Below are 17569 nucleotides of genomic sequence, written 5' to 3'. Positions count from 1 at the left end.
AATTATAACATCAAGATGACCAAGCGCATAAAGTATAGAGTAATTTCAGAAAATTAAATCAGGAATTTTGCAACTAGCCTAGGAACTGCTTCTTGTTACTTCGTTTTTCTGCTGAGTTTCTGTGATAGTTTATTTGATATATACATTTTATATAAGACCAAGTCAAAAAACTTGTTACAAATCTCTAGCAAGGATGCGACGTCGTTTCAGGTTTGATGGTCGCATTCGGCCAAGAGACTCAGGCCTCGACGCAATCATGATCATCTTTAGAGAAATTGTCCGTAGATAATCCGTCTGGACAATAGATGCACACAGAACTTAGATTACACGTTTAGCTACAATAGCAGGAGGTTGAAAAATAAACAATACACATGTAAATTTCAATGATTCGAACGATCCATTTTAAATCCAATGATCATTATCGTAAACAAATAAAAACAAAAAATTACTCAAACTGGAAACATTTTAGACATCTCATTGTGAAAAAATTAGATAGAAAAACATAGTGCTTGAAATAAAATCAATGATTTCAAATAGCTAAATGAAAATTTTATGGTTGATTTTTGGCAGGGCTGAATTCTCTTGTACAACAATTCAATATACTGAGAAATTCAGAAATCTTTTCCTCTGTTTATTTTCTATGAATATTGTAGATTTCTCTCTCTCTCTCTCTCTCTCATTCTTCTCTGTTAGCAAAATGTACAATGAAAAATAGTTAGGAAACCTTGGTTATACCTGGCTTAAGGCAACATCATAAATTTTGTCCTCTATCTTTACAGCAGTTCTGATTTCATCTAATCCGTCCCAGGAGAAGGGAGGATACCTCCTTATTGCATCCATTCTGCATAAGCAATACATTTAATCAAATGTTACTAGTACTGATTATCAGGAGAGCTCAAACAAAACAATAACACTTAAACGTAATAACATGTAATTAATCAATAACCTAAAATGTATCTGTATAATCTGTTGACACAGTGACCCTTACATCTTGATTCTTGACGACAATTCTTTGCCGTGAACTTGGGAGAAACTGGGTCCTCCAATCCTGTCAGCATCCATCAAATCTGCCAAACCAAACCAGCAGTACTAAAGATTTAAGACGAAAAAATTGGGTTGCAACTTCAATGAAAGTGCAGTTTCTTGTTTTTCTGTTTCCCTTTATTTTTTATTTTTTTATTTTTTTATTTTTTTTATTTTTTTAGAAGTAATGGAATAGAAATATGAACTTGGAATATATCTTCTTATATATATAAGCAATATTCTAAACTACTTATGGGGAAGGGATGCGAACTTGAGGCGGACACATTGTCTTGACCAACTTGCCTAACCAACATGTCCGCAAGTTCAACTTGTAGTATTAACTTGAGCAATAGATTGGGGAAGTAGAAAGGTTACCAGGGGCTGGAGTTGGAGACCAGAGTGAGATATAAGAGGTTTAGAGAGTTTTCAACAAGAGAACGAAGAGCAAATAATGTAAGGGGAAATCAGGTTAGTTTAGCTTCTAAATTTTGTTTATTAATGATGCATCGATATAAATTAGGTTCTAATTTTAAATGGCATTACATTACTTGACGTCTCCATCACAAATTTTGTTTAGTAATATGTACAATAACCTAAAATGTATCTTGATAGTTCTTTGTCATGAATTCACCAGACGAGAGTTGCCTCCAATCGTTGGTATCCATGAAATCTAACCAAACTGTCAAACAAATTACACAAAAATAAAGTGGATTGCAACTTCAATGGAAAACTGGCCCAATATAGATTCTTTTTTTCTTTTCTTTTTTTGCCTTAAATTGAGTAAGGACTTCAATATTTATCCAGTACAACAAGTAGTAAGACAGAATGAAATACAAACTTGAATTTAGGCATGTTGAAGAAATAGAAGGAAGAAGACTGGAGCAAAAACAGATAAGTTCAATTCAATCTGATCAAAACAGCAACAGCTCCAATACAAATAGAGGCACCTCTTTTGAGAGGGAGACTTTTTAGCAAAAACAGAAAACATCCTGGAGACTAGAGAGTAGTCAGCACCGAAAGCATGACTCGTTGAGGCAATAAACAAAACATGTCCTACATAAAGCATGGGCATGCTTTTGCAAAGTGAATAAAATAATATTATAGCTTTGAATTCGGTGGGTTTTTTTTTTTTGGGTCTGAATTCGGTGGGTTTGGTTTAACTTTCAACAAGGCAAATGATTTCTTCAATCGAAAGCAAGCCATTGAGATGCCTGGATTTCTGGCAGAACAGCAAGAATAGCCGGAGGTTCTGGCACCTTTGCTGTGAAAAAAAGGCTTCTGCATTCGATAGTGGCAGTAAGGGTGGGCACTCAAACCGGCGAACAGAAAATCCGAGTCGAATCGCACCGAATTAAATCGGAAAAAGACTGAGTTGACCAAAAAGTCAACAACTAGTCAAAAATTGAACCGAACCGGTTTGGACCGGTTTCGGATTCGATTCCATGTCTTCAAAAATCGGATTGGACTGAACCGAACCGGTCAAATTAAAAAATATATAATTTCAATATATATTTATATTTAATGCTATATTTTAAATTTCACTTTAAAAAAAAACTAATATTTATCCAAGTTCAATTTCAAAATATCTCTCTTTTTTAACTTTAATATTTATCTTTTATATGAAATTGAATAATTTGTTAATTTTCAAGTAAAAAAATAATATTTCAATTGAGAATTGTATTAAATAATAATTAAAAATAATAATTTTTATAATCCGGTTCAAAACCGAACCGGACTAGAATCGGTTCAAACCGAATTAGACAGTTTTTGAAATTTTTTTATTAAAACCAAACCAAACCAAACCGGATAATAGTACCAGATCGGTTCTAATTTGAGGCCAAAACCGGTTCAAACCGAACCGTGCCCACACTTAAGTGGCAGTCCTAATGTTTTAGAGGCCCTAGGAGAACTAACAAAATGTGGCTTTTTTACCCTTTGTATATATTTATCTGAGTTTTTTTTCCAATAATTTTATTAAAAAAAAGTTATATGAATTCAAAGTCACAATTGTAACATAAAAAAGAAACAAACAACATGTAATTCACATAACAACTTTATAAAATGTATCAAAACATCACTTAAATATCACTCATCTTGCATTTTTTGATGCAAAAGTATCAATTAACTTTACATAATCAAAATTTTCTACCATGTCTTTTTCAATGGATAGCATAGCTAATTAAGCCATTCAATCTTTCTTCAATTGCTTTTTTTTTTGTTGAATTTTGTCGAAACCTCAACTCAACTGTTATACGCTCAGCAATAGAAACTCTTAAATAGATCATCCTTGTATTTTATTTCTTACCTTGTTCAACTAGGTTAACTTTTTTATTTATTAAAATTTTCCATTCAACTAGATTAATTGACTTAAGCTATAAGTTTAAATAATAATGGGCTGTTTGTTGAATTTCCCCGTTTTAGTTTTACAATGAATAATTGGGATTTTATTTTTTACAATATTTGGGTCTAACATAATATTAATATAGTATATTTTAAAAAAATAACATACGTATGTATATATAAAAGTTTATGCAAATTGGGGCCCTCTCAATTTAGAGACCTAAACGGCGGCCTTACCAGTCTATGCCCAAGGCCTCCCCTCTATTCGAAGGCCTTGGATTGTGAGCTTTGAGTTTGAAGCTTTATTTTGAGTTTTTTGGTTGTTTGATTTGTTTGATTGTAGTTCTCCTTCGAGCTTGATTGCTGCTATTTATAAACGAGATCCTCCCGGGTGGTGAGTGGCTCCAATGATGAAGGCTGGATCCATTATGATTAAAAAAATAAAACAATTCCTCTACTTGCCACCAAATGGTGAGTGGGGTGGGTAGGAACGAATTAGTGCCAAAAAAGCAAGGATAAAGCTGAGGGGTTTACCACAGTGGTGAGGTCTCTACCCCTCGTTATTGGTCACAAGTTTGAATCCTAGGAAAAAGTGCCCCCTTCTCAAATCGTTGCATTCCAAAAATAGAAGAAAAAAAAAAGGGATAAAAATACAGACTCTTTTAGAACAAGCTCCTACATGTTGTAAAGTTAATAATGGAGCTCAAAATGGTAGAACCACTACCTAATTGATTGAAGAATAATAATAATGCTTGTCTGCCAAACATTCGAGTGAAGCTAAATGCTTGTGAGTGAACAGCCAATATTTTGGCCTATAAATAGACACCTCCATCAGTAGAATCTCTCCAGAAAAAGGATGAGAGCACACCAAGTGAGAAAGGAAGCCCCGTCAGAGAAGGAAGAAAGAGGAAGAGTGAGAGGAGAGAGCAGAGAGAAAAATCAGTGAGCCAGTGAGATTGTAAACACTAAAGATGTAGCCCTATTATTTTACATAGTGAAAAGTTACTGCTACTGCTCTCCGAGGACGTAGGCATGGCTGATCCTCGTTAAATATTGTGTCTCATTTACTTTATATGCAGCTTAATATTCTCGCATATCCGGTTCATTTTACAACATGTTATCAGCACGAAAAATTCTCAGGTATAGTTTTATGTGCTGCACTATTATTTATACTACTAATCATTGCGTTGATGGAAGGAAGAAAAGTAGTAGAGGAACTGTGGTCTACTAGAGAAAGGAAGATGCTAACTTTTATAAGAGAGAGATATATGAGCAAAGCCACATAAAAATGATAAGCTTTAAATCTCTTTATCTTATTCATTTATTTTATTGATATTCTATACTATTCAATACCACTTCATCATGCTTAACCATACAAAGAGAGTTTGTACTAGTGATAGGTGAGAAAGCAACACGATTGGAAGCATACGCATATGCACAAAAACCACTTTAACTTGGTAATGATGGTCCATGTTGATTGCACTTTGATATGACCACTATATATGTATTGATATATATATATATATATAATATGAATATGGAATGATGATTTGATGAGAATATAATTTACTATATTTATTTACTTTCCTATTACTAACCACTAATAAAATGGACCCTTTGTACTATTAACATATTATCAATGGGAGGCCGTTAATAATACTAAGGGTAAGTGCAATCAACATGGACCATCATTACCAAGTTAAAGTAGTCTTTGTGCATATGCGTATGCTTCCAATCTTGTTGCTTTCTCAACTGCCACTAGTACAAACTCTCTTTGTATGGTCAAGCATGAGGAAGTGGTATTGAATAGTATACAATATCAATAAAATAAATGAATATGGTAAAGAGACATAAAGTTATCATTTTTCGGTGACTTTGCTCATATATCTCTCTCTTATAAAAGTCAGCAGCTTCCTCTCTCTAGCAGACCACAGCTCCTTTACTACTTTTCTTCCTTCCATCAACACATTTTTCTTACTTTATTGTTAGGTGGCGGTTTTATCCCCACATTTACTTTATTTACAGTATGGTGCAGTTTTATTACTCATACAATAATATTTATTTAAAAGTGTAAAGAAAGTTTATCGTCCACACAACTGCCCTTACTTTTTATTTAAAAGTATGGAGTAGAATTAGTGCCCATACAAGTACATTTACTTTATCGCACATATACTTTATTATTTAAAGTATGGTGCGGAATTAAAGTATATGCAACAAGTAATTTAATTTATGAATTTATTTTACCGCACATTTACCTTTATTTAAAATATGGTCTGTATAAGCAATTTATTTTATGAATAAATTGTATAATATGATGAGTTTTACAGCATATAAAGATTAGGACCAGAAGTTCCTTAATCCTTATCATACAACTACATCAGGACCTGAAGATCCTTGATGATGATAATGATATGAGAGCTGGTAGTCTTTTCAGTACTATATTTGTAAACAAGTTATCAGACTTGAGATCCTTGATCTTTGAAATGTAAATAAGGACCTGGAGTTCCTTGATAATGTAATAGTACCGTATTGGTTCATAGTACAGTACACATGAATAATAACTGTACTGGCAAATGTATTGTACGCATAAATAGACACGTATTCATGACCTGATGAATAGTACCATTTTAGGTAAATCGTCACTATATACAAAAGGGAACCTTTAGTTCCTTAAACTCATGAATGAGCAATTAAATGAGATGCTAGAAGCTCCTTAAAACATGGATAATTATGTAAGGGCCTGAAGTCCCGAAATATGTATAGGAAATTATAAAAATGTCCATATTATGAAAATATGCGATTTTGGCCTGAAGTTCAAAATCTGACAATATTGAGAACCTGAAGTTCCAACAGTTAAATGGACAACCCTTGAGGTATTATTGCAAATTGTGGTACACCACATATTTCTTTGGTATAAGAAAATAATGAATTTAATAAAGTTCGATTCTATTTAAAATCGACACCTCAAGGAAGAAATATATCTTGTAAATTCTGGTTGTTAAGAATACACCGTGAAATGGATAACATCAGGATAAACCTCAAATGATGAATTGAGGCTCCCCACATATTTTGTTATATTATATTATCTGGGTCGGAAGCCCATGGATCCTAATAAATGAGAAATCCCGAACTTGAAGTTTTGGGTATATAGTAGTTAATGCTCTTCACTACTATATTACAATAAAAGCCCCCTGAAGTGGCTTGGGTACCCAAAAGCAAAGAAATGCTTCTAATTGATGCATGCACACGCACATAAGAATAGTGGGATCATGAATTGATGAATGACAATTTTTGATTTTGGAGTAGCTACTCAAATCATCAATGGGCTATGTTGATTGGAACCATGTTCTATTATTAAATGTCGACAATATCATTAGCCAAAAATGAAAAGAGGCAATTCCATTATATAGATGAGAGTGAACATGAAGGAACAAACCCGTAAGACGAACCCCAAAATATGTTAACCCTGAAAGTTATACCTGGGTATTCGGAATAAAGAGGAATACACTCACTTTGTATGACACAATGTTTCTGATATAAACAAGGAATGTTATAGATGCAATTGTGCCTTCTTATTGCACATTTACGGAGACCAACGTGTTATCTTTAAGGGTTATTAAATGCACAGAGCATATCGCCAGAAGCGATTCTTTAAAGATATACAAGAAGAACAAATAGATGGATATAAAGCTATATAATGTGTCATGAAGTGTAATTCCTTAAATAAAATCCCTGAATGATTGAAATTGCATGAAGCAAGTCTCTGAAGGATATGTGCTTGAAGCACAAATTTTGTACTCAATACTAATATGTATAAATTGCCTCAATGAGTTTATTAATTATGATATGGTTGCACCACATTACAACTCCTGAAGAGTTGATAATTGATCAGAACTCCTAAAGAGTTAATACTTGGTTAAAACTCCTGAAGGGTTAAAGAAATATTTGTCTCGACTTGAAGGTTGAGCATAATGCCAACAAGATTCTTGCTTATACTAAGAAAGTATTGAAGCATTTTTATGTGGATTATCCGTTTGGGCACTTAAATGATATTCCAGAAGTATACAGGACCAGACATTGTATTTTCCAGATAAAGCACAGCTCCATCACCACCACTTTGGGATGATGTGAAGCATATTTGATGCTATCTCTGCAAAACACCATATACAATCATATTATTTTCAAGTGAACTTACAAATAGCCCAAGTTTTGTTTGATATGCTGACTCTGAAAATTTCTATGATTTACATAGAGATAGCTCACTTAAAATATATTTACTTAGTCAACTACATGAATTGTTGATGGCTACATCCCTCACTCAGTTCGAAAGATCTTCCCTCTAGAAAGATAGTCATGAAGATATCAGGGGGATATATTCATTAGGAGGAGCATCCAGAAGTATGCTATACTAATTGTTGTACTCTTCTTCCTTCCATTAGTTTTCTACCTCATTTGGTTTTCTTCAAGCAAGATTTGAATGAGGCAACCGTCATATCATTTGTGGTCTCCAAGGGGGAATGTTGTAAAGTCAATAATGGAGCCCAAAATGGTAGAACCCACTACCCAATTGATTGAAGAATAATAATGATGCTTGTCTGCCAAACATTCGAGTGAAGCCAAATGCTTGTGAGTGATCAGCCAATATTTTGGGCTGTAAATAGATACCTCCATCAGTAGAAAAGATATCTCTCCAAAAAAAGGATGAGAGCACACCAAGTGAGAAAGAAAGAAAGCCCCGGCAAAGAAGGAAGAAAGAGGAAGAGTGAGAGGAGAGAGCAGAGAGAAAAATCAGTGAGCCAGTGAGATTGTGAACACTAAAGATATAGCCCTATTATTTTACATAGTGAAAAGTTACTGATGCTGTTCTCCGAGGACGTAGGCATGGCCAAACCTCGTTAAATATTATGTCTCATTTACTTTACATGTAGCTCAATATTCTTACATATCTCGTTCATTTTACAACACTGCACTATCATTATTTTATATTTCCTTTCCATTCCATTTTGTTATCCTTTGTTTGCTGGTGCGCCGCCCTTTCCAACATCTTCATCATTGCTCCATTCAATATATATTTTTTAAAGCTACCACTCAATTCTTCATTCTAGCTAGGAACTTCTTTCTTCAATCAACTAGGATTGGCTAGAATTAGTTCATGAACCAGCCATAATTTAAGCAAAAATGAGCCATATATTGGTACTGTGCAATGACCAAAATCCCTTAGTTTATCCAAGACAAATTTCCAATTTTGGTACAAACAATTACCTTGAGCAAGAGATTGCAAAGCAGAGGAATGACAATTTTTCCCCTGAATTAGGCTCTTCGTGGGCCTTTAACTCTAATAGGTCGGGTATGAAAGATAGAAATTGGATATGGGGATGGATTTTGGGAAAATTTTCGGATATGATGTTCTGGGCGAGGTAGGGATGGTATTCTATAAATTCTCTTAATCCCCAACCCGAACCCACCCTGTTTAGAATATATATTATTTACTTTTCATTTGAATATATTGTTAAGTCTCTCTTCCGTAGACTCTCACCAAATTTTATGTTCCACATATCATATTATATATTGAATTAAATAATACATTTAAAAAAATGTAAGTCTAAACTAAAAGTTTTGTGTTGTATATTTAGTTTCGAACTTTTTTTTCTCATTCATAAATTATTTTTTATTTGTATTTTGTAATGTGGCAGGGTGGGAAATTTGTTCTCCTAACGAATGAGGGGATGAGGAATCTCCATTTTGAATAATATGAGTATGAAGGTGGGGATAGGGATAGTCACATTGCCATCCCAATGAGATATCCGAGCTTGATACTTGAGAGAGCTTCAAGACGAGAACCAAATAAGAATAGAAGGTAAAAGGGAACCAATATTCAAGGGTGGCAATTTCGGACACGATTCGAAACCTACACGAGAAATTAGCAAATTCAAAACGATTAAAATTCGGGTCATTTTTGGGTCAATCTCTTCCCACCACTTATAAATAAATAAAAATTCTTCTCTTTCTCTCCTATCTTCTCTCTCCCTTTATTTTTTCTTTCTTTTCTTTCCCTCTTCTCTCTCCTCTCCTCTCTCTCTCTTTCTTTTTTCTTTCTCTTTTCTCTTCTCTCTGTCTTCTTTTTTCTTTCTCTCCGCTAGTTTTCTTTTGTTTCTTTGTTCTCTCTCTTTTCTCTCTTTCTTTTTTCTTTCTTTTCTTTCTCCCTTCTCTATCTTTCTTTTCCTTCTCTCTTTTTTTCTTTTTTCTTTCTCTCCGCCCAAAGTTATGATTTTTTTTAATGTAATGACAAAACATGATTGATAGTTGTTTCAGAAATTCCGAGTGATAACAAGGTCCCTACAAATCCCTAAGAAAAAATTACGGGTGTCATGAAAAGTCCTGACGACTTTGCTGAACACGTACGTTCAGAAATGTCATGTCGCGATAAATTATTTGGGGACAGGTGGAATGCCAGTGGCTAGGGTTCATCTATAAAAGGAAAAGAGGGGAAAATACAAAATCACAACTCAAAAATAAATAAATAAATATATAAAATTAAAAAATAAATAAAACCTAGCTCCGCCAATTTTCTTCCTTCCCATTTCTCTCGATCTGAACCTACCTGAGGTTGCACCAGTGTGGATGCTCTACTTTGCTTCCTCACGAGGGCCCATTATAATAAACGATTCAATACTCATAGACAACGATGTTAGCATTGGAGTTGTGAGGAGTTTCGTGACTCCAAGGGATGTTTGTGTTCTGGGAACAGGGGATGATAACATGGTAGTAAGGATGCCATGGTATTGAGCGTGCAAAGTGCAGCATCAGTCACAAGTGTGGGTCATCGCCTTATAGTGAAATCTCATGAAGTGCAAGTGCTAAGAGCTTAGTTAGTGGCAAAATGACATTTGGTTGAAGATTGTCAGAGCGTCATCCAAAAATTGAAAAGGGGGAGGGCAAAGATCTGAAAGAGACGCGATTCCATCTTGAAATGTTGCAGGAGGAGAATAAACAGCTATCAGATATGGTAGCTATTTACTCTAGAGACTTGCAAGAGCAGCTGAAGGCCTTGGAGAAACCGGGTAAACGCAAGCAAGGAGATCACAAAACAAGTTTCTCTCTTGCTAAGAGAGTGATCTTTGGAAGCTCAAGTGATGAGCCCAATAAGCAATGAGTGAAAACCCAAGAGAGGATGTCCAAAAGGCCAAACTAAAGTCTCTTGCTGTGGACAACTAGTTTCTTTATTTTTTTTTTTAATTTTTTGAATTGTTATGAAATTTAATCAAGGGTCATCGAAGTTTATGGTTTTTTGTACATATTGATGTTGCTTTATTAATTGCTACCACTTTTTATTAAACAAGTTATTAACCAAACAACTTGTTTAATACCTGTTTAAGACAACTTGAACCCGACACGACGCATTTATTAAATGGGTCAGTTTTGGGTTGATCATTCTTGACACGTTTATTATCCCGACACGACACGACCCATTGCCCCCTTCATTTAGCTTTAGCCTCTAGCATCTACAAATCATGCTCTCTCTATTTTTTTAGTTAAAATTTAGTTTAAAAAAAATACAAAAAAACTATTTTAGGAGCTCTCTATAAAATTTGAACTTCAATCATACATACTCCATAGTTTATGACAGGACCCGACCCAATTTCCACTTTGGAATTCGAGCCAAGTCCTGTGCGTGTCCGACACCTGGCGAATGTCGGGCACAAAAGACCTTTTTACCCTTCTTGTTTCAAATTCTTTTTAAAATTTCCCTTAGGCTTCTGCCGAAAATTCGACAGAGTCTCCCCTGTAATTTGACCAATCCCAAAATCTTCCACCTGTCAAACAAGCTCAAATATCACACCAACAGCCAGACTAGGATAACCACTTATTTGCCAGCTTCAGTTTTCCACTAAAACCAGATATCAGAGCAAATTCTAAAGTTCACAGGATTTCAAGAATTTATCCACAAAACTCTACCTTACTTGGTGGTGCGGAAGCTAGGGATGGCCCGGTGGTGGATCCTGCGTACTTCTACGGCCTGGGGGCGAAAAACAGGTTAAAAATGTGAGTGGACCAAACATAAGGTTCTGGAAAACAGTTTACAATCATAGTAACCCCCATAGTAAAAATAACTTGATAAGTAAAGCTAAAGTTCACCTGTGTTTAATATAAAGTATTCCTCTAAATATAAATATGTAACAGTATGTATATAGATTCGTAAAGCTGAACAATTATATGAAGAGATACAACATGCACGTTTATTGAGAAAACTGATATAAGATGATTGAAAAACAATAGCTGCATAAAAGTGCTCAAATTACTTTAAAACTACCACCTGAGTGTACCCCTGAAAATCCGTCAATTCCCCTGGCAGGTCTCGGGCGTCACGCAGGCTACCCGAGCCGCAAACTGGCGAAATCAGAGGACTATGGTCAGCCTGATCCGCCGGCAGGTCCCGATGACACCAAGTCGACTCGAGCCGCTCTGGCAAGATACAGGGGACCGCAGTCAGCCTGGTCCGCAATCCTGGCAGGTCTCGGGGACACAGAGTCAGCCCAGCCGCAATCCTGGCAGGTCTCGGGACACCAAGTCTGCCGAGCCGCAAATCCTGGCAGGTCTCGGGGACACAGAGTCAGCCGAGCCACAAATTCTGGCAGGTCTCGGGGACACAGAGTCAGCCGAGCCGCAAATCCTGGCACGTCTCGGGGACACAGAGTCAGCCGAGCCGCAAATCCTGGCACTCACAGTCCGAGCGTCCCCGAAACTCGTGAGGCAATGTCAAGTGCACTGACAGAACTGTAAACAGACTGGATGTCCGTAAACATTGGTCCGTATGAGGGTAATCACCAAAAACAAGCGGGTACATGGTGGTTCTAATTTAGAAAAATCTGATAATTCACTATATTTGGCAAGTCTGAAACTAAGCTGCTATTTTCTCTGATATAAATCTCAACTCTGCTTTCTGTCACGTTCTACCATGTTCAACTAAGCAGCATAGAAATAAAGATATTTTTACGGCACAAACCATGCTCGGAAAACATTCAGTAAAACTTATTCAAAATCAAATAATGAAATTTACTCATATAAACTCATTTATAAAAAGCTTTATATAACTCATTTATATAAAATCATTTATGAAAGAAAGTCCACTCACTGATGGTCTGAGCTAATTGGACCCTTCGAAGGTCCCTTCTGCGGGACGACTGGATCTCTGGGGCCTGACTATCCATGAATAATAAATTAATAAACTGCTGAATAAAAAGAATTTAAATTAAACACCCTGCCCCCGGCTCCTAGAAATACGCGCACTCGTTATAAAATTTTCCTTATACCCACTTTAGCCTTTCAGACTCTTAGATCAGTTTTGGAAGACCCGACGCTTAGTTAAGCGATAAGCTGCCCGATCGGCCGACCCGGGACCCGTGGGGTCCATGATCTCCGATGGCCAATCTGGGCTTCTCTGAAGATTCCTCATAGAGAAGGAGCCATGTTCTGCGAATTCGGTCCGAAACGGGCGGTCGGATTAGCCGAAATCGCGTTATCGCTTAAAATCCAAACCCTAGCCCCAGGGTTCGCGATTTCGGAGTATTCGGGACTCCGATTCGCAATCCGTTGAATCCTACACGATCCTGGAATCATGTAGTACGACATATCAAAAATTCAGCGCGATCCAACGATTAGACGACACTGCACCCAAGGATCGCGCGATATGGAAAATCCGTTCGGGGCACAAACGGACTCCGAATCGAGATCCGCGAAATTCTACGTGCTCGTGACGACACGAGGGTCACAAAACTGTATAAAATTACTTCACCACCCTCGCCCACGCGCCCCAGCACGCGCGGGCAGATTTGGGTGTCTTAAGCGATTTCGGGTGGTTGAAAAATCTCAGAACTAGGACTCCAAACTCCTATCCTAGGTAAAACACCCCATTTGGAGTCACTTTTGTTCTTGGACATACCCCAAAAAGTGATCAGAGACAGTAGATCACGGCGGCCGAACTTTCGGCCGATTTTCAAGTTGAAAATCGAACGTTCTAGAGCCAAAATCGATCGAAACCCATATATCCATCAGTTAGACCACGAAAAATAGCTGAGAAACCATACCTTACTCGATCGTTTTGGTGGAGAATTGAAAGAGAAAACTGAGTTGGAAGTTTGAACACGAAAATCCGGCAAAATGGAGTTTTCCGGCGATCTCCGGCCACGGAAACTCCGGCGAAGGGTCATAAAATGACGGCGGTCGAGTGGTGGTTCGTTTGATTCCAACGGCGGAAATCGGCTCCAAGCGTGGCGGCCGTAACATCAAGGAGAAGGAGGAAAGGTTGGCGGCTGGAGCAAAAAAATCGGGAGGAGAGAGAAATGAGGAGAGAGAGAAGGAAAAGGGTTAAAAATCTGACTTTTTGGCTAAATTACCATTTTGCCCTTCGCGGTATTTTGATCGTATTTTCTTCGTTACAACTCCGATCCGGGTCCACTCCGTGTCTGCGGACTCGTTTCGCCGTGATCTACGCAATGGCGCAAACGAAATTTCTAAATTCTTTCTCGATCAAAAAATCAATTTTTTCTCTATTAAATTATGTGAGGGCAAAATTGTCTTTTTGCTAGAAGATATTATCCTTACTTTTTAGATATTTTATTTCATTTTAGATATTTTGTTTTGGGTTATTACAGTTTAAGGAGTCATAAATATTATAAAGATTTTTTAAATCAATGTGATTGGTCCAACATTATATTATAGGGAGCCACGATGAGTCATTTCTCTCCTCAAATTTAGGAGCTCCTAGAGATCTCCCTATTTTAGGAGGTGGATAAGGAGTAAGGTTGAAGCTAAATCATTAAGCTCACACTTTTCTTTGTTCACCCCAATACTTAAATCATTAAGCTCTTAAGTTTTATTATTGTGTAAAAAGACAAAAATGTAAAAAGACAAAAAAGGTCATCCAACTTAATACTTAACCCTAGTACATCATACACACCTCACACACCCCACACACTCCACCACTCTTCTTCAAATTAAGCAAGTAATTTTTGTTGCGGTTAAATAAAGAGTCATATAAGGATAGTCAACAGCTCTTTGTTACAAAAACAAAGCCCACCGCTCTGTTATTTCCTGAAAAAACAATAGCCGCGGCTCTTCTTTCTGAGCACAATCCATCTCGTGCTTGTGTTGTGCCACTAGCAGTCGAAAGATCATGTAAAAATTACTTGTTCATTTCCTCTAATTGATTTGAAAATCCACAGTAAACATGTTGTTGGTAGAGATTCAAAGTCTTTACGATGTTCTAGGCGCCAAGAATGATGAATGTTGGTCTGTTTAGACATAATCATTCCAACCTCCAAGTATATGATTGGTATAGTCCATATCGAGATCGCATTGAAAATTTGAAAGAGTTTGTTGGTTCAGTTGATAGTGGGGTGTTGGGTGTGAGGTTGATGAGTTTTTCATTTTTTTTTTTTTCTGCTAGGTGTGTATTTAAGGTTAGTTTGAGAAGATAATGGAGTTTTATTAGAAATTGTGAAAATTTAAATTAAAAATTGGAGTGAACAAAAAAAAATACGGGGTTTAAATAGTAAAACTCTATTTTAATTCCTCCCTAAAATTTGTCACCCTGCTATGAATGGTCTAATTTTCCACACCATATAGTCAGTTGCATTCCCAAATTAATTTCTTACCAAAACATACAAAGAAAATAAATAACCGACCCCAAAAAAAATTTTTCCTTTATTTTAATACATATGCCACAAGCACAATATAGTACAGGTCCGGTCCATATAATCCGGCCCATTGGAGAGAACTTGTCCAATTTGAATCTTCATCATTGGAGATGAAGATGCCCTAACTTTGGCAGCCTCCTCCTCATTTTCCGATGGCAGCCTCTAACTCTGGCACCGTTAGTTTGAAGCTCCTCATTGACACAACGCGCAATAAAGTTCTGTTTGCTGAAGCGGGTAAGGACTTTGTGGACTTTCTCTTCACTCTCCTGTCTCTTCCGGCTGGCACTATCATCAGGCTGCTCTCTAAGGATGCCATGGTTGGTAGCTTAGGCAAACTTTATGAGAGCGTTGAAACTCTCAACGACGAATATTTGCAGCCCAATCTTAACAAAGACACCCTCCTGAAACCAAAAGAACCCGTTGCTGCTGGACCTAACCTCCTTGGTTTGTTAACCGATGTCAAATCTGATGCTCCAAAGACGATCTACCGTTGTTCGAATGGTAGTTGCATCTACCGCATCTCTTATGTGGCTGACGACCCTAAAGCCATATGTCCAGGGTGCAAGCACTCCATGACCACCGCCGTTACTTATGTTGCTTCACCGACTAGTGAGGTACAGGCTACTTATTCCGGTGCTGGCAAGGTAGGGTATGTGAAGGGCCTTGTTACATACATGATAATGGATGATCTCGAAGTGAAGCCCTTGTCTACTATTTCTTGTATCACTTTGCTCAGCCGGTTCAGTGTTAAGGATGTTGGTGTCCTTGAAGAGAAGGTGGTTGATCTAGGAATGGATGAGGTACGTCGACCAATTTCTTTATTAACGGTGTGCTCTATCTTATCTGTGCCTTTATAGGTTATACAGTCCTTTTCGATTGTTTGCCTTCATGAATTGTCTTGATTGACATGGGAGGGGGATTCGAACATGAGACATGTTCTATTTTAGGAAAGAACACCGTATGCTCGACGAAATGCCCCAACCAGTCGCCCACCGTATGCTCGACGAAATGCCCCAACCAGTCGCCCACCGTATGCTCGACGAAATGCCCCAACCAGTTGCTGCTGTCTGTGCGCTACTTTAAGCCCAGCTGCGTGCGCTGGCTTCCTTTTTGTTTTTTAAACGCTTGGCCTGCCGCTTTGTCTATCATTATGATCAAAGTGGACATCGCTGTGGACATGCTATTTGACCTGCATTTTAGCCTATGAAGGCTATATTGGCTGCTGTTTGACATGCAATACTCATACATCATGATTTTCCATGTCAGTAAACTTTTGTGTTAAACCCAAACTAGGTTCAAAATTATAACAGATACAAAAATAGGAACATATTCATGAGCCAATTAAAGTCGTAGAACACATGAATATGTGTACTGACATGGATGAAAGGGAGTTTGTGTTTTACCATAAATTATGAATGCAAGTGTTACCATTTTAATTTTTGGAGTTATTTTCGTCTAAAAAATATAGGAACTTTTACACGTTGACCCTATAGAGGAAAAATCCTGGATCCACCACTGTATAAGTGGTAAGTTGATAACACATAACGATCTTCGATAAGTTTTCCAAAGAAGGGTTTGATGTGATAGTTTTCCCTTTCTAAGTTGTACCCTTGGGGACTATTTATACATAGTTAATTGTATATACCTGTTCTATCTTTGTTTTCATCTGATGCCCTTTGAAAATTTTTCAATTTCTTTGTTTGTGATAGATAAATCAAGGAGGGAAACAGTAGGGAAATAAATCCGAGTTTGCTTAAAGACATAAATTTTTCTATGGTTTTGAGTCGTGAACCAATTCATCATTTTCTTGAGTTTGCTTAAATAAATCTGAACTTTCAATTCTATTTGGTTATAGCTGGATTATTCCAGAGACAAATTCTCTAAGTTGTAACCTAGCTAATTTGACACAACTCTACTGTCATTTTATTCAGACTAACAATCATTTTTGTTTTGCTTTATTTTTAGGGTGTGAAACTACTAAAGGCATCATTGCAGACAAAGTCAGTTCTCACCCAAGTGTTCCTTAGGTAGAATATCAATGCAGCATGAGCACCTCAACTTAGCACCTCTGGAATTGACATTCTGAAGCTTCTCTAAGATGTTTCTATTTTGAGCTGGTTTAATTTGTTATTACCTGGTTATTTTGGAAGTCTTCACAGATTTGCTGCTTAAATGAGATGCAATGTCGTTCTTTTCGGATTATTTGCCCCCAATTTTTTTATTTATTGGATTTTCAAATTATGTTTACGCCTTGCAAAAATCTTACGAAATTTTAAGGATTATAAGCAGGCTGCGAGCTCTTCTAGTGCGAGCCTGAGAGTGTGTATATATATAGCAAAGCCACATTAAAGGAACCAATGTTGAGTCCAATCATTCTACTCCAACCTAGAATATATATTCAAAATGTGAGGATGTGAAGAAACGTCTCACATTGGTAAGTTAACAAACCTTTGAATGGCTTCTAAGGAATTGAGCTATTTTTTCATTAACAATTAATTTTAGGGTAGACT

The 17569-nt window shown here is 36.8% G+C and overlaps 2 protein-coding genes across 2 annotated transcripts; one reads left to right on the top strand and one right to left on the bottom strand.

The window, feature by feature from the left end:
- Positions 72-1977, bottom strand: LOC109949535 (mediator of RNA polymerase II transcription subunit 15a-like). The gene is made up of 3 exons (XM_020565370.1): positions 989-1977; positions 736-841; positions 72-294 (listed from the first exon to the last, which is right to left on the bottom strand). The coding sequence occupies exons 1-3, from the start codon at positions 1060-1062 to the stop codon at positions 175-177; spliced, it is 300 nt and encodes a 99-aa protein (XP_020420959.1). The 5' UTR covers positions 1063-1977; the 3' UTR covers positions 72-174.
- LOC18775406 lies at positions 15109-17261 on the top strand. Its single transcript, XM_007205752.2, has 2 exons — positions 15109-15859; positions 17025-17261. Exons 1-2 carry the CDS (start codon positions 15212-15214, stop codon positions 17088-17090), a joined length of 714 nt encoding a protein of 237 aa, XP_007205814.1. The 5' UTR covers positions 15109-15211; the 3' UTR covers positions 17091-17261.

Source organism: Prunus persica, chromosome G6, assembly GCF_000346465.2.
Source record: "Prunus persica cultivar Lovell chromosome G6, Prunus_persica_NCBIv2, whole genome shotgun sequence".
Taxonomy (NCBI): Eukaryota; Viridiplantae; Streptophyta; class Magnoliopsida; order Rosales; family Rosaceae; genus Prunus; species Prunus persica.
Note: the sequence above shows the minus strand (reverse complement) of the source record. Positions and strands in the feature narration are given on the sequence as shown.

Bases quoted from the DNA above. Each gene is read 5' to 3' on its own strand.
- LOC109949535 (XM_020565370.1), bottom strand. From the start codon at position 1,062: ATGGATGCTGACAGGATTGGAGGACCCAGTTTCTCCCAAGTTCACGGC. The intron at 842-988 runs GTAAGGGTCACT...TTGCTTATGCAG, and splicing joins TTGTCGTCAAGAATCAAGAT to AATGGATGCAATAAGGAGGT. The intron at 295-735 runs GTATAACCAAGG...TCTATTGTCCAG, and splicing joins ATGATGTTGCCTTAAGCCAG to ACGGATTATCTACGGACAAT.
- LOC18775406 (XM_007205752.2), top strand. From the start codon at position 15,212: ATGGCAGCCTCTAACTCTGGCACCGTTAGTTTGAAGCTCCTCATTGAC. The intron at 15,860-17,024 runs GTACGTCGACCA...CTTTATTTTTAG, and splicing joins TTGATCTAGGAATGGATGAG to GGTGTGAAACTACTAAAGGC.